This window comes from Dipodomys spectabilis, unplaced genomic scaffold (genome assembly GCF_019054845.1).
Source record: "Dipodomys spectabilis isolate Male_0828 unplaced genomic scaffold, ASM1905484v1 ptg000215l, whole genome shotgun sequence".
NCBI classification, from domain to species: Eukaryota; Metazoa; Chordata; class Mammalia; order Rodentia; family Heteromyidae; genus Dipodomys; species Dipodomys spectabilis.
In genome coordinates, this window is record NW_024870892.1 from 5,829,805 (window position 1) to 5,848,755 (window position 18,951).

Genomic DNA, 18,951 nt, shown 5'->3' on the forward strand with positions numbered 1-18,951 from the left:
GTGTAAGAGGAAGGTATGCATTCTGCTTCAGGAAAGGTAGCTTCAACTAGGTCAGGAAGACGGAGGGCATACGCACTGATACAGGACAGAGGCATCTGGAAAACCTAGACCAAGTATCAGAATAGAAATACTCTATGATGTGTGTGCCATCATTTGTAGATTCTTCTCCATGGGGCATTCACACATTGGACTATTAGATACTCATAAAAATAAATTAGAGGAACATTGTTTCTTAATTCAGCCACAGTTGAGGGCCTTTTTAAAGTACTGATTGTTGGTGCATCTTAACAGTCCAGCATGAATAGTTCCATCTAATTAAGTATAGCTAAAATTAAATATTAAAGAAGAAAGAAATGCAATTCGCCTCAGTAAGTGGAGAGGGAAAATAACCTGTCAAAAGGTACAGGTGGAGAGACAGAAATCCAAGCTGCTATTTATTACCTGTTCCCCCGCCCCACACACACACAAATTAAACTACATAGCATTTGGTGAGAATTTTTAATTTGTTGTTCCGTTATTATTAGCGTCAAAGAATTTTATCTTTTTTGAAGAGCATACTGTGACAGTTAGTGATCCTAGACAAGGTTTTAAATAGACGGCCTTTAGAACCCAGTACTGTGACTTTAATTAGAGTAGAGATGTCTTGGCCCACAAGAAGACTCTCCAGTGGTCCTCTGTTTCCTTCTTTACAGTCAGGATGATTGATAGACTTACAGAGATACTGTTCCACACAACTGCAGGTCAAGGACCATTGCCGTATGCTTACATCATAAAGGATTTTGTGGGTAGTAGCTACCATGGCGGCTGTTACAGAGAAACACCTAAAACCCATTTACAAGTCACCAGTTTTATTTGTAGAACAGCACTGCCTTGTCTTGTTTACCACTGCTCCAGAATTCTGTCTCCTCTCATCCAGGGTGGGTCAAGCATGAAGTAGTTTCTGTACGAAACTTTGCAGAGTCTCATTTGAAGTAAGAGCAAGAAGACAGGAGGGCATTTCTCCTTTCCTGTGTCTTCATGCCTAAAAGTAAGGAGGGGAAGACTTGGTGTTTTATTTACTTATCATGAACCAGGAGAAAATTAGTGCTGAGGGTGTGACAGGGAACAAAGCATGGTGACCAGGGGAGTGTGCTGGCCGTCGGCAGTCAGCCCATCACCAACTGACTCTCTGCACAGACCCTTCAGCAGTGTCCTGCATCTATGCAGGGTTCTTACACTTTCACCTTAGAAAATGTGCACGCCTTCCTGTCTGTCATGAGAATCCCTCATTTCCCTGTGACTCACCCGATGGGATGATGTTGTATGAAGACCTGTACGGGGGCTTGCCTCTAAGGCTGCTCCTCCACATTTTGGCTCAATTATCAATCAGGTTTGTGTTGACTATCAGCATTTTCCTATTAAAGAATACTTATTCTGTCACAAATCCATTCTTCTTTTTTTAATATATGTATTTCATTGTAAAGATACTACCCAGAGGGCTTGCAGTTACATGAGTAAGGTAAAGGTACATTTCCTATCAAGCATTGTTCAGTCCTCCTTTGTTTTTCCCTTACCACAAATCCATTCTTCTTTCTGCTAAATATTTTAATGATGTATTTCAGAATATATTGATAACTGGAGACCTCTGCGTATAAATGACTTTTTTTTTCAAATCTAACAAATGAGTTTCTAGTTCTAGACATTTATAGGTAAAACATGCCCAGACTGATTTTTGGTTTTGGATTATAAAGAGATAAATGATTTTAAATGTCATCTCCTTAGCAGGTTTTTCCCTGCCCCTGTTTTTCATGATAGCAAGAAGGAGTCTTTTACAAAGATAAAATTATTTTCTACACGACGAATGCAATTCTTACCTTAAATTCTAAAATTTGAATGTGAACTTTAAAAAAATCCATTGACTTAAACAATGCGTTCTGTTATATTGATAACTCCATTTCATACTTTTAATAAAATGTTTAATGCCTCATCCTAGAACTCAGAATCAAACCTAGAACTATATAAGCACTTTTATAAGTACCCGTTTTATTCTGCTCTGAGCCTATTGACTAATCTATAAACTGCCAGCTTACGTGAGGTCATTTTGGTCTGGAATTATATTTGGGATATAACTAAAGTTTAATATATATGTTTTCAACTGAAATTTAAAAAATAACCCTTTAAGGAAAAAAATATCATGGTGGATTTTCTGGTGGCTCTGCTTATATATTCTTCCAAATATATTTGAGAAATTACTAGTATCGGAAATAAAATCTCTCCTACTCTCTTTCACACACACACAAGACATTAATATATGGCATGTTTTGTACATATATCTAGATTAACTGACGAGCAAATTGGCTAATGGATTGTGTATTCTCTGTTCCTTTCTGTAGCTCAGTGTGTTCAATCATGTCTACATATCAGAACCACCTGAAAAGCTTTTAAAATCTATCAGTGCCCGGGCTGCACTCCAGTTTAATGGGTTTGGGGTCAGACCAGACATGAGCCTTTTGAAAAAGCTCCCTAGTTAATTTCAGTGTGCACATAGGATTGAGAATCTCTGTCTAACGCCTAGGGCTTTGCCTCAAACCAGAGTCAGTTTTAATTAATCTTCTACTTTAATTCTGTGATGTGTATGTCATGCTCTATTATATTTTTGCTTGAGATATATTTCAGTGAGTAATAAAAATAAAAGGAGAACAGTTGGTGAAAATTTACTCAAGAAATTAAGTTTGTCATTAATATAAATGATGGGCCATCTGGATACGCAATGGAGTTCTGGTACTAAAGAGCCTTTTCAAAGAGCGCATAGTGTTGATTATTAAACCTGTTAGCAATAGCATTTAATATACAAAGCATGTATTTTAATTAGAAAAGGATGCATACTAATTAAGCAGCTACTTAATAATTATTATCACTTCCAAATGCCTTTCACTCACATTCAAGTCTACTCCGAGGAATAGCTGGAGAGGTAAGGAAGCTGTAATATGATTCTGATAGAGTTGGAAAGCAAAACTAATGATAGCTTCATATGGAAGTTGATTATCTCAATGGGTGATGTAGATTTAGGCTTCTAGATATGTAAACCAAGGTGCTTAACAAGTCCTTCCTGACTGGGTTACGCACATAGCCAACTATGCCTTCCACACTGTGAGAATGAGTTAAGGCAAAACACCTATTGGCCACCTTTTAGTGGCCATGTGTTTTGGTCCTCAAGAGACACCAGGCATGGGGTGACTGGTCTGTGCATGAAACTTAGTGACCTGTAGTGGCATTCAAGAATCCCAGAAGTTCCAAAGGAAAGCTGTGCATTTTAGGAATCATTTTAACAGAGAAAATAAAGGTGGAAATGTCAGAAGGGTGACATTGATGAAGGTCTACTGTGTTCATGCCATTGGTGAATGGCAACTCCATTATGCAACTACTTAAATAATGGAAAGTAAAACTGAAACTCAAATGCTCCAACCAAATAACAAAACTCCTTTTCTGTTGACTAGTTTGACAGATTGCTTTAAGTTTGGGGGCAAGATACAGGAAATGGAGATACAGGAAATGGAGAAGCAGATACATGAAACGGAGAAGTGGCCCCTTTCCGACCTGTTCCTTTGCCATGACCCATTCTGCGTATGCAATCAGCTTCACCTTTCTGATTAGACCACTGGATAAGTTCAGTGAAAGCGATGTTCAGCTCAACAAAACGTTAGTGGAAATATCTATTTTCTGTTATGGAAAGGTCGGGTCATGGCAGACGCTGGACAGCAGACAGCAGAGGCTGAGGATTATTTTGAGTGTCATCCCAGGTCCTTTCTGGACATGCCGACCTACTTTATTATGGGATGCGAAGACAGCTGTGTCTATCTCAGTGTTTTCAATTAGAGAACCTCGAAGCGGAGGAAGAGCTACCATCCAATGCAGTTACCCCTCCTTCAGCAGAGTGACAGAATTGATAGTGGTTTTGTTGAGAATTTCCTTGATCAGATTTTTTTTTTTGCTTAGTACACTTGTCATGGCTTCAGGAAAGCCAAGCAGAAGATTTCCTAAGATAGATTGCACTTATTAACACACTGTCCGTAGGCACTGTTAAACTTCACTGCTAAGGTGTAAGGTATTTCTGTTTTATTAAGTGTCTCAATACAGTTTTTAATATCAGGGAATTTGATATGTTCCAATTGTGTGTATCATTTGATTTGAAAAAAAAAGAATTTCCAACAGTTGTAGTTCACAGGAGTTCTTTGTTTTCTATTTGACCCTCAAATTGTATTAGCCTTAACACTTTTTTTTATTCTCCAAGTTCAAATTTACCTGAGTAATGAAAGTATTCAAAATTTTATTCTCTAATAATTTTCATAATTCTCTGCTTTTCACTTAAAATGAAAGTGACAAGTGAACAGGTTATTTTAACCATTGGTATATGACTGTGTAAAGATGCTAAACAGTTTGACAAAATACGTTTTATCTTTCCAAGTCACCACTAGAGATCTATACACCATAAGATAAACATGGAAATTAGCCAAGAAGATCTCTATCTGATAGCACTTAGTTTGATTAATATCAGAGAATGAATTTGCTAGACTGCGTTAGTGACAAAGAAAGGAATATTTTCTTTACAATATTTCACACTGAGCGCCATCTTTTCCTGCTCCCATTACAATGTGCAATGTTTTGGTCTCCATCCATATTCAGGTTGTGCATGGCTAACAAGTAACCATACAGACAGAGCTGGGTTTCCTGTTGCCCCCACCAACCTGTGTTTCAATGTTATCTGAACAGAACATTGACTCTATTTTTACTGAAGAAAATGGGTCAGCCAAAGTGTGTGCTGATTTCAGAGACAATTGGTTTTAAATATGAATAACTCTCAGTTAGGCATGAATACCATGGAACCTAGTTATCCAAGAGGAGGAGAAGAAAAGTTCTAGTCAATTTTAGACAAATACGACGGAGGGGAAGAAGTCCTACAAACCAGAGTGTTCATGGATGGAGATATGGGGAGAAAAGATGCTACAACGCAGGCTTCCGAGTGTAACAAGTTCTCTCTCAAGTTCTTTATGTTTCATGAAGGCAGCAACCGTGTGGCGTGGTTCTTAACTTATGTTATCTTAGGTCTTATTTTGTAATAGAATGCATATTCAGTCAACAGTCAGGCCGAAGTACAGAGTCCTGGGAAGCATCAGTGGGAGGAGGTGATGTGGAAGGGGAGCTGGGAAGAAGACAGAGGAGAAGCTAACAAGCCAGGAGGCCGAGAGCAATGCAGGCCGGGAAGACTAGCTAGGAAGTATTTTAAGACAATAGATGATCCAATTCTGTCAAGTATTACTGAGAGGTCAAGAAAAATGGAAACTGAAAAATTAACCCTGAATTTAGAAGAGCTCATAACAACTGGTGAAAGTGAGAAATTTTGGTAGAGTTGCCAGGACTAAAAAGTTGGAGTAGTGCCACAAGCAGATAGGAGAAGAATCTGAGCTGTAGAGACAAGAAAGTACGGAGAGACAAGTTTTTCTTGAGTTATATACATTAATATATATTAGAGAAAGCAGGCAACCAGGAAAAGAAAAGAAGCCTGGAAGAAAAGCCTAGAAGAAAAAATATTTCTTTCGGGCTAAAATTGATTATTTTTTTAATCTTTAAAAAATGTTTTAAGACAAAAAATAATGTCACTCTCAAAAGTAAGATGAACACTTGCTTCCTGGTGAGAATGTGTTGCAGAAAGAAGACAAACAGACAGCTGGAGAAATATATTCTGACAAGAACGCGGCTTCTGTGACAGGGTTCTTAGAGTGTCTGGCGCAAACCCATGTCCAGCCCTGCCTCCCGATTCGCACCACACACACGGTGTAGGAGAAAGCCTTCTTGTTTCCTCTGGCGTGCCGCTGCATACCTGACTTTGGTCTTCACTTGTTGACAAATGCTCAAATACACCTTGCTTTAGGAAGTTGTTTTTACGTGTTCCTGGCTGTTTGGAAGTCCACGCTCTGAGAGTGCTTTCTGACTTTTGTCACTGACTAGTTTTTGCATTGCAGAGTCAGCTAACAGGAAGTGCAGCAGTTGCAGGTGAAGCGGCGCTGCAGTGGCTCTGTGCTTTGTCCTCCTAGACTAATTGCTCTGCGTCTCCCTGGTCCATATTTCACCAGCGAGAAGCTGTGTCATTGAACAAGAGGGTCTGCACTGCTCTCTCATGCTGTGTCTTGTGTTTTTCTTCCCCCACAATAGCTTTGTGTCAACATGACCAACGAGAAGATGCACCATTATATCAATGAAGTGCTTTTCCTACAAGAGCAAACAGAGTGTGTACAAGAGGGGGTTACCATGGAAACGGCATATTCTCCTGGTAACCAGACTGCAGTTCTGGATTTCTTTTTCCAGGTATTCACACAATATAATTAGATCTTAACAGGGTAGAAGCTTTTCAATGTACTGGACACATCTTTTTGGAAAGATTTTGTCTTAGGGCTATCCTGATATATGAGATTATGGGATGCATTTATATTGTTCCAAAATTTATTGAGGAAGACAAGTTCTTTCCTCTCAAAGGAACACTCAACATATCACCAACTCATGGAAAGGATGAGCAATATCACCACAATTTTGAGATTGAAAACTTAACATTCTTATTACCATTACCAAGACTAGAATTTCCCATTGCCAGTTACAAGTGCCTAGTGTATAAAATTGTTTTTTATACATATGTAAGACTAATAATGTTATACAAAAAATCGTTTATCACATTAAATCCATTTTATCTTCTAAGTTTTTGAAGCTTAAATTTCAAGACTTTGTCAAGAAAAATTATTTTAGTTAAAATTAAATTAATTAAAATAAATTTAGTTAAATTAAAGGTATTGATAAATACTTATCTTTCTTGTTTCTTGTTACTTTAAAAGTTTGACTTAGTATCTACATTGTATAAAATTTAAAAGCTGTTATATCAATAGCAATACATAAACTAACCTAGAAACATACTAGATGGATTTATCCACAGTATCTCTAAACCACTTGAGCATAGCTTCCGCAGGTACCATCTAGTTTTTCAGCTATCATGGTATCTCATGTTGCACCTTGTCACCATTTCTCAATTACTTTATTTTATGCATCTTCCTCATTCTGTAACACCCTCTTATTTCTCCTACAAACTGTTAAGATGTATTCAGTGTCAGAGCTTTGCTAGGTGGTGTGGATATAGCCCTGGGAAGAAATAGAAGGGTATTAAAAGGGGATATGGATTCAATATTGGGATAAAAATAAAGTGAGCATGTGTGGATGACAACAACCAAATCAACAACATGAATACTAGTAGAATCTTCCTAACTTTCAGAAGCCATCTGGATTCCTCGCTGTATTGGATGAAGAAAGTCAAATGATTGGGTCAGGGGAACCTAACCTTCCAAAGAAGCTGCAGAGTCTCCTGGAGTCATCGAATACGAATGCAGTCTACTCTCCTGTGAAGGACGGCAATGGGAACGTGGCCCTACGAGGTCCAGGCACAGCCTTCACAGTCATGCACTATGCGGGTCGGGTAAGTTGGAGGAACTGGGTGGCTTATGATTTGCAGTGAGGGGCCAGGGCACCAGGAATGAGCTGTGGAGGACTCAGGGTCTGGATGTATTCATTTGAAAATTGAAAGCTGGATAAACAGCCTGAAAATTGTAGTTCTGTTTCCTGTTTGCTTTTAGTCTGTTGAGGAATTAACATCTTTGGAATGCAGGTAGCATGATCATCTCATGGTATGTGTAGAGAGAGCTGTGTGAAAGAGCTCTAGACAATACAAGGAGCTCTGTTCTAAACGATGGTGCAGTTTCTATAATGCAGGCTTTGACATCTAAGTTTGTTTGTCCTGAATATAGTCTTTAGGATTGTAGTATTTTTCTTAAAGCTTGTCTGCCGAAGAAAACAATCTCTTCTCAGTCCTCTTGGCTCTCTAATAGGGTTTGTGAAGCTTCAAATCCTTCTAGGACTTTCTCTTATCTGAATAACCATTCTTATACTTTTCTATGTAGCCTCATGTCAGAATGTCCACACTAAAGCACCATTTCTCCTGTAACTTACCTAGCATATTTTCCTTGTGTAAGCATTCTGTTCTGGTTATTTATTTTAATCCACTCATAGTTTGTTTGCATCCCTTACTTTCCCTTAAACTCTTTCCAACTCAAACTTGAGATAGACAATTCACAGTACAAATCTCACCCATTCTTTAATATTAAATGTATTATTTACTTTCTTCCATCTGTGCTTTCTGAGCCAGAGCGATAGTGCTGGATGAGTGGGAATTAGAGAACAGGCAGGGTATAACTACAAGGGAGTCTGACAAAGAAATCTTGTCCTGCATGCATTTTTTAAATTATCCAGCCAGTTCCTGTCTCTAACGTCTTTCACTTTGGGATCTTTAGTTCTCTGCCTCTACTCCACCCACTATATAGTACAAGGTATACTAAAGGGTAATACTATAAACATAATTCTAAAAAATTCACATTCACAGAGAAGGAATCAATTAGTTGGCTCAAAAATGGTGCAGAAGTGTTTTCCAGAGGAGGTATCATGGGACCTAAGTTAGAGTTCATGAACTGTGTGAGAGAGGGACATTCTGGTAAAGATGTAGCATCCTGGTAGGCATGTTGTATGTATTGCTCGGGATGCAGTGGTACAGGAGAGAAGCCATTAGATATACTTAATAAGAAAATTATTCAGTACAGCAAAATCATTAGGAAATGAAGCTGAAATTCCTTGAGGGCTCTTAAAACCATGGCATAGAACCAAACCTAGCTAGCATGGTCTGATCTGTGAGGCTCCAGCCACATTCAAGTGTGGCTGCAGGTTCTGATTCTGTTACAGCTGTCAAGTGAGATATTTACACTCTGGACTCAGCATGAAAGAAGTGACTACACTTAGAATTCAGCACTGCCAGAGGCAAAGATGATCACCTTCAGGCAGAGTTGCTTAGTCAATGGCAGCTGTGTGACACCTACCATTTTTGCCTCCTAAAACCAGGACCATGGCGCTCGGTGGGTAGAAGCTAAGAAACAATCAGATTGCAAAGGAGCCCGATAAAAGCACTTCCTTATCCTCTACCCTCTGTGTCACAGGAAGGCAATCGAGGGGCACAGTGGTACACACCACTGTGTCCACCCATGTCATATTGGAAAAGGGTACAAGTTCAGTTGAGAGAACGATGAAAGAGGTGACATTCACAGAGATGAATTTTACTTACAAACTGACATGCTGGATTAAAACCCCTTTATACACCTACTTACATGTAATAAAAATAAGTGAATAAAAGGAGTTGAAATAAGTGGTTTTTTTTTTTTCAAAAAAAAAAAGAGATAGGATAGTGGGTGAAATGTCTAAAATGATTATTTGGGACCAAATCCCTCTAGTGTACATACTACTGAGAATTCAGTCTTCTTGATTGTCAGCTTGTGATATTTTAGGAAAACCTAAGGATGGGTGACAGGATTGGGAAAAGACAAAGTGGGCTTTAGAAATGCTGGTCAGCATCTGAATTTAAGCAATGGCAGTGGGCACAGAGGTGGCATTCGCAGGAAAGAGGGACAGTGACAGGGAAGTAACACATGCTGATGCAGGCAGAGCCAAGGAGACAGAGCCACTGGGCCTGGGCCTCCCAAGGCTCAATGATTAACATGGCATTGTACCAGCCCAGGGAGGAATATGAGAGAACCGAGAAGTGTGGAAGGGGCACTGCTCATTCTTAGATATTCTGAATTTGTAGGTCTTTATGGCAATTGATGGGATCCTGGAAATACTTGCTACGGGGGCACAAAGAGTTTAGTTGTTTTCAGAAACATGCCTATGTGCTTGGATATGTATACCTTGGTGATTTTTACCAGGGAAGAACAAGGAGGAGGGGAATAAAAACAATTATCAAAAGGAAAGCAACACAGGAACCAGAGAAAAGTACAAGAAGGCCCCCAGGATGTGTGGCACACAGGCAAGGATTCCCTCTGTGAGAAGGGACATTGAATGTGGGGACACTGATGTGATTGGAAGATGGACAGGATGCAGAGAGGAAAGAACAAGGCAGGTTTTGATGCCTGTGTCCCCGGAGGGTTATTAGCTTTCCCTTTCATTTCAGAGATTTAGTCTCTAAAAATTCTTTACAAAGATCTTTTAGTCTTGTGTTTAGATTTTTAAATCTGTGTCTTCTTAAGCTTAAACATCAAATTTATAGAAATTATGTAAAATTTCACAATAAGGTATGGATTGGGGAAATGACTTTCCTAAAAGTTTTGAGACTTGGTGAGTATGCTTATCTTTGACCTGCCATTTAAGACTGTTTGGATTGTAGGTGGGAGATTCATTAGAGCTGTTCATCAGAGGCTAACTGCATTAAAATGTATGGAAATACAGTTCCATATTTTGACTATTTTATGCTCAGTTTTAAAAATAATTTTTTTTTCCTGGGCACCTACTAATACTTTAATGGAAGTTGGTTTTAGAAAACTTCAAGAGAACCACTAATTGAAACTAATAGAATTCTTTCACGGAAATTGTATAAACGTTAAGAAACAGGACTAGCCTGATTGGTTGACACGGAGCCAAAACCCCAACAGAATTATGTATTTGCCTCCAAAAGACTTCTATTTTGTTAACTAATATAGGTACTTTTGTGGTTTTTATAAAAAAAATTCGCTTCAATGAGATGTAGTAATGAGTCTTAGCCAGAGGTCTCCCCGAGGCCTCATTCACATGTTGTACTGTAGATTATAGGTAATTTGTGGCAATATGCCAAGCAATATGCCATGTGAATCATTAGATGTTGCTCGATACACATACATTTTGAGCTATTGCATTAAGTAACCAAACAGCAACATACACTTTTTTTTTTAGATCAAGGTTTGTAGACCCAGTGAATCTACTTAAAAGTTGGCATGTGTTGTCCAGTTTAGACAGCAGAAATAGCACTCCTGAATAATTTTTGGTGGTACGGTTGACCCCCCCCCCCCCCCGAGCTGTGTGCAGTGTCTTTGTGTGCTCTTTGGCTGGGTGGATGGGTTAGTATATACCTGTTGACATCACATGCCGCTGCCTTGTCTGCCTATTAACTGGTCTTTTCAGTACATCTGATGGGGAGGAGAGCCATTCCTGCTGGTGACATTAACCTCTGGCCTCATCTGGGCAGCCTGACTTGGCCCAAGAGCTCAAACTACAATACCCTGTGATGCTTCTAAAGCTCACTTGAAACATTACAGACTCGAAGGTCCTTTTAGAAATGTTTAAGCAACATTATTTGAATTATAGCGGAAGATATTTTCTAAACACATTTGAATTTTTTATTACTCATAGGAGCATAGTGTATGTTCAAATCACCATTACAGAAATACTTTGAAGCAAATGGGAAGAGGCTGTGCATAAAATATTAACCAAGTCTCATTAATGAGCCTGGATTTGGACTGAAGAGGGCTGGGGGAGCTGCTAAGGAATTGTTTATTATTTGGGTAATTATTTGCTTTAGAAAATTTTAAATCCTATATGGGATTATGTGTCTTAAGATTTGGTCTTAAACTGCTGATTTAAATGTCAGGTAAGCAGTAAATCCACAAGAGTGTCTAATTTTCTTGGCTATTAAAATTAAGAGTCATGAGAAGAAGAAGAGTTATAGCTTGACAAAAAGATATTGGCTCTTGGGAGAGTTGGATTTCCATTAAGGTGATTCTAAACTGACTCTGATAGAAAATACCATTTTAAGCTTCCTAAATTTTGGTGTGATAAAAGTGAATGGGATAAGATGATAGTAATGTGATCTGAAGCAATAAAGGCTGAATTCATAAAATTTTAAGTCGAAGTTAGTAGTTTTGGAGTAAATGGTACATGCATATGACCCTCCTTTGCTGTGTGGCGGGCATCATTTTCGGGACATTATGGCTTATTCTAGGGTGAAGCAATTCACTTGGGACCTCAGATGAATATTGCAGTGCAATTGGACTGGATGGTTCGTTTTAATACCAGATTAGCACTTTTCTTCTAACATTCATGGGTCTTTCTGTGTCAGATCTCTCTCTCCACGTACACAAGTATGATAAAAGGTGAATGTTGACTCCCAAAGTTGTGTCCAATTCTTCATCTAACCATAGAAGTGATGAAGATAACCTTATTTGGAATAGGGGTCATAATTAAGTGTTTTAAAATTTGGTCTTAAACTTCAGCTGATTTAAATGTCAGGTAAGCAGGAAATCAGGTTTCAGACCTACCAGCCTCCAGAGTCTCTGGTGTAAGCCAAGTTTCCCATAGGATACATAGGAAACTAAGAAAACACTCACCGGTTCCTTTGTCTTTGCATTTGATGAGAGAAGTGCGCCACCGGTAACTTTGTCGAATTTCTTTACATTTGATTCATTTTTAGGTGGCGCCTAGATTCCCTCATATCACTTATTCCTATGATTTTCTCTACCTGGAAAGTCCCATTTCCCTTATCCTTCCAAGTCTCCTCCATCTTCCCAACATCAAGTTCTTAATTAATTCAGTCTCATCCCATCTCTCCCTGCCCTCATCTATAAAGATGCCCAGTGCTTGATTACAAGTTCATGGTTTAAAAGAGACTTGGGAGGTGTTTTCACTATGTTCTTGTTCCTCAGTATTGAGGCTTGAGGAGGAGGCTTGAGAAAGACCCATGAATGTTAGAAGAAAAGTGCTAATCTGGTATTAAAACGAACCATCCAGTCCAATTGCACTGCAATATTCATCTGAGGTCCCAGTAGAGTCACTGAAGATCATACAGCTACATCTTAGTTCCCAGGGCTGCCAATAGCAAAGAGCCACAGATAGAGTGGCTTCAAACAGTAGCATTAGTTTGTCCATAGTGCTGGTGAATGGACATTCAAACTGCTTCTGGAGGTTCCTTAGGAGGTGCTGTTCCCAGCATCTCTCTTCTAGTTTCTGGGGGTGGCCGACAATTGGCATTCATGGCTTAAAGACACATCTCTCTGAGCACCACTCTTGTGTGGGTGTCTGTGGGTCCTCATGAATTTTTACATTAAGATAGGACGCATTTCAATCCAGTAGGGATCCCTGTCTAATTACATCTGCAAATCCCTTTGATATTCTATGGTTCTGTGGAGACACAAATTTGCAGGATGCTCTTCAGCTGCTAGTAGATAGATGTAGCCAGCCTCATTTCACAAGCCCCTTGTGGTTTTCTCTCCCACCGCATAGTCAGTCCTTATGTGTACAATGACATGTATGGAGAGAGAAGGGGCTGTGACTCACCTGGGCTCCATTTCTATGTAACTTTGTGACAAAACCCTCAATTTTTAAGCCTAGGAAACTTCTGGTTCAATAAAATATAATTACGAACCTCACAAACTTATTTTGAAAATAATATGTTCATCTAGCAACAAATAGCCCAAACCTCCCGTGTGCCTGGATTGAAAGAACTAATATTGTGAAAATGGAAATATTGCCTACAACAATCTACAAATTCAATGGAATACCCATCAGAATCCCAACCACAATCTTCAATGAAGTAGAGAAAGCAATCCAAAAATGCATGTGGAATAATAAGAGATCCCAAGTAGCAAAAGCAATCCTTACTAGGAAGAACAGAGTTGGAGGAGTATCAATACCAAAGTTCAAACTCTATTACAAAGCCATCATAATAAAAACCATTTGGTACTGGCATAAGAACAGGCCTGAGGACCAGTGGAACAGAAGACCCAGAAATGAACCCATCTAATATTTGATAAGGGATCCAAAACACAGTTTGGAAGAAAGACAGCCTCTTCAACAAATGGTGCTGTCAGAAGTGGCTATCCACATGCAGAAAACTGAAGCTAGATCCTTATGTATCACCTTGTGCCAGAGTAAATTCCAAATGCATTAGAGACCTCAGTGTAAGGCTAGATGCCGTGATAACATTACAGGAAGGGGTAGGAAAAACACTAGGGCTCCTAGGCACAGGTTGAAACTTCCTAATGATCCAGAATTACAACGAATCAAAGAAAGACTGGATAAATGGGCTCGCATCAAGCTTAAAAGGTTCTTCGTGGCAAAGGACATAGCTAACAAGATAAACAGGAAGCCCACAGAATGGGAGATTTTACCAGTAATTATTTTTTCAATGTTGTTTCATACCTGCCAAATACTCATCTCTAGCAATAGCTGACGATCTACAGTAGAAAAAAAAGTCGTGATGGGGGGGAGGGCGGGGGGAGGAGTGTGTAAACGAGAGAGGGGGTGACAGTGTTTGAAAAGAAACAGACTCATTACCTTACTCATGTAACTGTAACCCCTCGGTATATCACCTTTACAGTAATTTTTTTTTCAAAAAGGAAAGCCATGGCTTTAATGAGCAGAGTTTTAATGCATCAATTGGGGATCTTAAAGACCAGAAAACATTTTGGGAACCATCTTATCACTTTGCAGATTTTCAACTGAGAATATTGGTGAGCCAATTGACTTTTTCAAATTACATGGCAAAATACCTTTGATTGGTTTAACAAAAACATCGATTTTAAATCTTAAAAATGTGTTTTTATGTATTGTAAATGTTTATATTATATAAAAGTACTCTATATGAATCATGTTAGAGTGTTTATTTTTATATATCATGATGTTACTTCCCTCACTTCCTGGGGCTGCTGGAGTATGGACTCTTTCTGCTTTTCCCACCCTACCTGAAAGACTTCTGTGAAAAGAAGTATGGAGAGTTGATATTTCTCCATCCAGGGAAACTATATATATAAAGAGCAAGCATGTAGATGACTATCTTCATTATGCTAATGTGACATTCCATTTCTCATTGACTATACAGGCTGTTTTGGCTGAGTAAGCTGAGTAGCTCTACCTTGATTAAAAATAATTTGGCAAACAATTATATTCTTCATCCCTTAGTGTTATGATTAATATTCCAACTGAGCATACAGGTGTGCGAAATTTTAGGGCACTTGAAAAAAAGATCCTTTCAATATCATTTTCCTTTTACAAAATTAAGGCTTCTGCCACACATTTATACCTCAAGCTGCATGTTCTGTGCTTTAATCTTATGAAGGAATAGAGCACAGGAGCTATCTGAGGGTAGGCTGCTCTGTGGTCATTACAATTCCCCTCCCCAATCCCCGTCATCACCTCACCTCACCCCTAGCCCTCCAAGAGAGCCATATTCCCCACTGGTAGCACTTGGGGGCCGCAGTGCTGTTCTGTGATCTCTGCAGCCTTTGTGGGAGGGGCCATGTAGGACAGCAAGGCCATTACTGCTTTGAGGACTGTCTATGAAACACCTGGATATTTTTTACTCCTCCTTGCAATGTCAATACCACATCTTAGACCACGCCAAATTTGAAGAATCACCCGTTGTTTCGATTTCTGACCTTCCTGGATCTCTGGGAAGGGAAATCTCTGTCCCCTTGGTGCTGTGGTAGGATGTGGGTGATGCATACTGGAGGCCTACCTCCTTCCCCCTCACCCCTTAACAAGGCCCTGGTGAAGGAGCTCATTACCCTGGTGACTTCCCAGTTCCATCGCTGTCAGAAACACTATTTATGTGTCCTCCAGCCTTCACCCAGGGAGGTGTGTGGGAGACCCAGGAGGACCGTGGAAGTGAAGCTTTGAGTCAAGAGACAGCAGGCAGACTCAGTGGGGCAGCTTCCACTTACTCCTTCCTTCCTGAATTCTCCAGCAGAATCCACAGACACAACTAGCAGATCTGCCGGGTCTAAGCGGAACGGATACCCTTCAAGGCTCTTCCACAAAGATGTGTCCCAGGCAGAAAGGGCTTATTAACAAACACTCGTATTTGTTCGCCTCTTTCGTAGACATTACGGAAAATAAAAACTAGCTCCACCACGTGTCCGTGCTCTGTTTGGCACCTCAGCGCATCCGTTCCTGCTTTGACAGGTTGTCTTCCTCTCTGAGGCTTTGCTGGGAAGAGGGAAGAGGCGCCAACCCCAGGCTCTGGTAGATTCCTCATCGATTTAGCACATGGGCTGGCACCACGTTATCAATACGATTAGAAGTTATAAATAACCTTTGGTACTTATTGTTGTTTTCTCATGATAGTGACATGTTAGTTGGTTGGCATTTTCCCTATAAAGCACTGAAAGAGGCATATTCATAATTTTCTGTAATGTCAAAGTGAAAATATTAGCCATAAGGACTTAGGACTGTTCCTGTGTGTTCTCAACACCTTTATTAACCAAACTGGATCAACTCTCAGTGAATAGAAGGAAATATACAAACCTACCAGAGAAAGAAGAGCACTACCACACAGAGAACGAAGGCTCTGCCTGCAGACCAGGGTACATTTCCACTTGCTGAAAATGGTCACTTATTTATTCTGGTGATGCTAATCTTCACCTAGAGTCTCACACGATACATGGAGTTCACAAGTGTATCTCAAAACCTGGCCTTATCATCTGTGAATCCTCACAACTTGTTTGCAAAGCATTCTGTTTTGCACATGTGAGTAACAGGATGCAGGATCTGCAGGGAGGATGGCTGTTGTTGCCCAGGATGCCGGGATGAATTTTTGTTCTCAGCAACAGTGAACAATGCTTCCTCATTTTCAGCATCCTCAGCATTGTTCACGTTCTGTCTTTGTTGGCAACAGCCATTCTAACTAGAGTAGGATTTCATTGTTCACTTCTTTAAAGATTTGTGAGATTGGAGTTTATCATGAAGAGAATAAGGAGTTGTTTAGGATATATTATCGGATTCCTATACCCAAGAAATTAATTTCCTCTTCCTGTTATTATCCCCAACCTAAAACTTAAACCTAAAGGATTGATCTGTCTGCGCCCGTTTGATCTGAGGGTTCCCGAGTTGAGATGAAGATGTTTCTGCCTGTAGTCTGTTTCTTGTCTTTCTCTCAGCTGTGAATGAGCAAGCCTTACCAAGGAGGCTGGGATCTACCCTTCTCTGTCCACAGGATTGATTTAGGGTGTGTGGATGAGATCTCTTCGCACTCAGGGTTTTCTGCAATGAATCACTCTTATCGATTCATTCTATCCATCAGCCCTCCCAGCCCTCATCATTCTCTAGGCTTTCACTTGCACCGACAAGTGCTCCATTATCTCTCTTCTTGCGTATAGACAGTGCTGACCACAGTATCCACTCTGCCCTCCTTTGAGCAACAGAGCAGGTAAAAAACATGTAAGCTGTTGACACCAAGACAAGAGACAGAGGAAGACATGGGGGAAGGTAGATCTCAGGCACCATCCTGCCTGAGAAAGAAAGGGAACTAAATTTTCAAGGAGAAGCAAGAGTACAGGTAACAGGTTGAAGAGCAGAAGCTGAGAAAGCAGCCAGAGGAAGATGAGGTGGTCCCAAGTCCAAAGGAGATGCCAGCTTCCCCGAGGCTAGACAACAGAAGAAGCGGAAGGAGATGGTGAGGCCTGGACTGAGAGATAAACACAGAGGTAAGCAGGAGTGTGCACCTCCCTCCCCCTCCACCCTCTGCCCCTTCCTGGCCTCTATCAAAGCCTCCTGTGTACTGACTCCTGTGGAAGGCCCATTTCTTAGAGGGCAGTTTACAGCAGGCAGGACTAAATAACCAGGCATCTGAGAAAGGATGGCTCCAAAGCACAGTGCTTGGCAGGGTCCCAAGCTCTTGAAAGCACAGCAGAGGCAAAATTAGATTTCTTAGACAGATAGATACCCAGATTGATCATTGGCTATTAGTAATGTTTAATTTTATTCCTTTAATATTTTCCAATTTTTATACATATACATGTATGATAAGATTAGTCCCAACTGTTCTCCTTAATTTATTCCAGACTTTGATGTGAGCCTTCCTAATCTCCTAATCTGATCATGGCTTTGTTTTAATAACTTTTGGTATTAGCCACACTAAAGGCAATTTAGAAATCCGAATAGGTGGCATTCACTGGTGATTGTTTTTGTATTCATATCCTTAAGCCAATGTTTTGCTTTTGTTTTTGTTTTCTACTGTGCTTATCAAATCGCTTTGAGGGTCCATAGACCAAAGTTCAGCCGGAAATTGAATAGAGAAATTATAGGACTGGAGAGGCTGGCTGCATACACTTCTGACTCAAAGACCCCAGTTCAGCTCACCAGCAAGTTGTAGTTGACAGGCAGTACTGAAACAAGAACCACCACTTCCCATAATCCATTGCTCCTTCTAGCTCCGATCATTTCACTTTAACTTCCAGGTACAATGGGGATTCAATGGGGGAAAGTATGAAGTTCCCGTTACTGGGACTTCCTGTAGGAATGCTGAAGTGTACTGACCTGGACAGACATAAGTGAGGATGTTACCCTACAGGAAATCTTTCGCCCCCATTTCAAGCTGCTGAACAAATCAGTAATACTATAGGGACTTAAGCTAGTGTTTCCTGGCCCCTACTGAGCACGGGCTCCCCCAGAGACAAAGGTTTGCAGACCCAGGAGCTCACAGCTCACCCTGCCTGCTGAACCCCCCTCCTGCACAGAGTCTTCGGAAATTCTGGGAATCCACCATGATTAGTGGATAGAGTTCTTTTTGCCTGACTGTTGCTTTTGGATCCTGGTTTCCTTGGTGATGAACCAAGCCAGAGCATGAAGGCCTTCAGTGCTCAGGCTTTGCGTTTTGCAACTTCTGTTTTCTTTATGGAGCCAGGGAACTGGTGTCTTGATGAGCTGTGATTCGCAGCCTCCCTGTTTTCCTATACAGCCGACATAATGTATCTTTTGATTGCATTTATTGCCACGCGGAGTGTTACAGCAAGTACATCCAAAAGCACAGCTGGCTGTCACTTCTGTCTGGTTCATGCTGCATCTCCACGTGACGTCCAGGTGGAAGGGCTTCAGTGAGTATTGCTCGCTCCTGAGGCAGAAGCACACAGGCTCAGTTTCCTTTGGAGTCATTTTATTGAACAGAATCATTCCGAAGGAAATTCTTAAAAACACAACAGTGAACTTAAAAGACCAGGGTGCACGTAGGTCCATTCCTCTATTACCTGCATGAGGAATGCTGTCACATTTAGCCTGAGGCTTATATCCCCATTCAAAAGAGAGACACGTTTCACCCAG

The 18,951-nt window shown here is 40.3% G+C and overlaps 1 protein-coding gene across 1 annotated transcript in view; it reads left to right on the forward strand.

The window, feature by feature from the left end:
• The window catches only part of Myo16 (myosin XVI), a 269,234-nt gene that overhangs the window by 137,830 nt on the left and 112,453 nt on the right, over positions 1-18,951 (forward strand). Inside the window, exons 21-22 of the mRNA XM_042697004.1 lie at positions 6,190-6,342; positions 7,292-7,492. Of these exons, the coding sequence (XP_042552938.1) occupies positions 6,190-6,342; positions 7,292-7,492 (354 nt within the window). The remainder of the gene's footprint in view (positions 1-6,189; positions 6,343-7,291; positions 7,493-18,951) is intronic.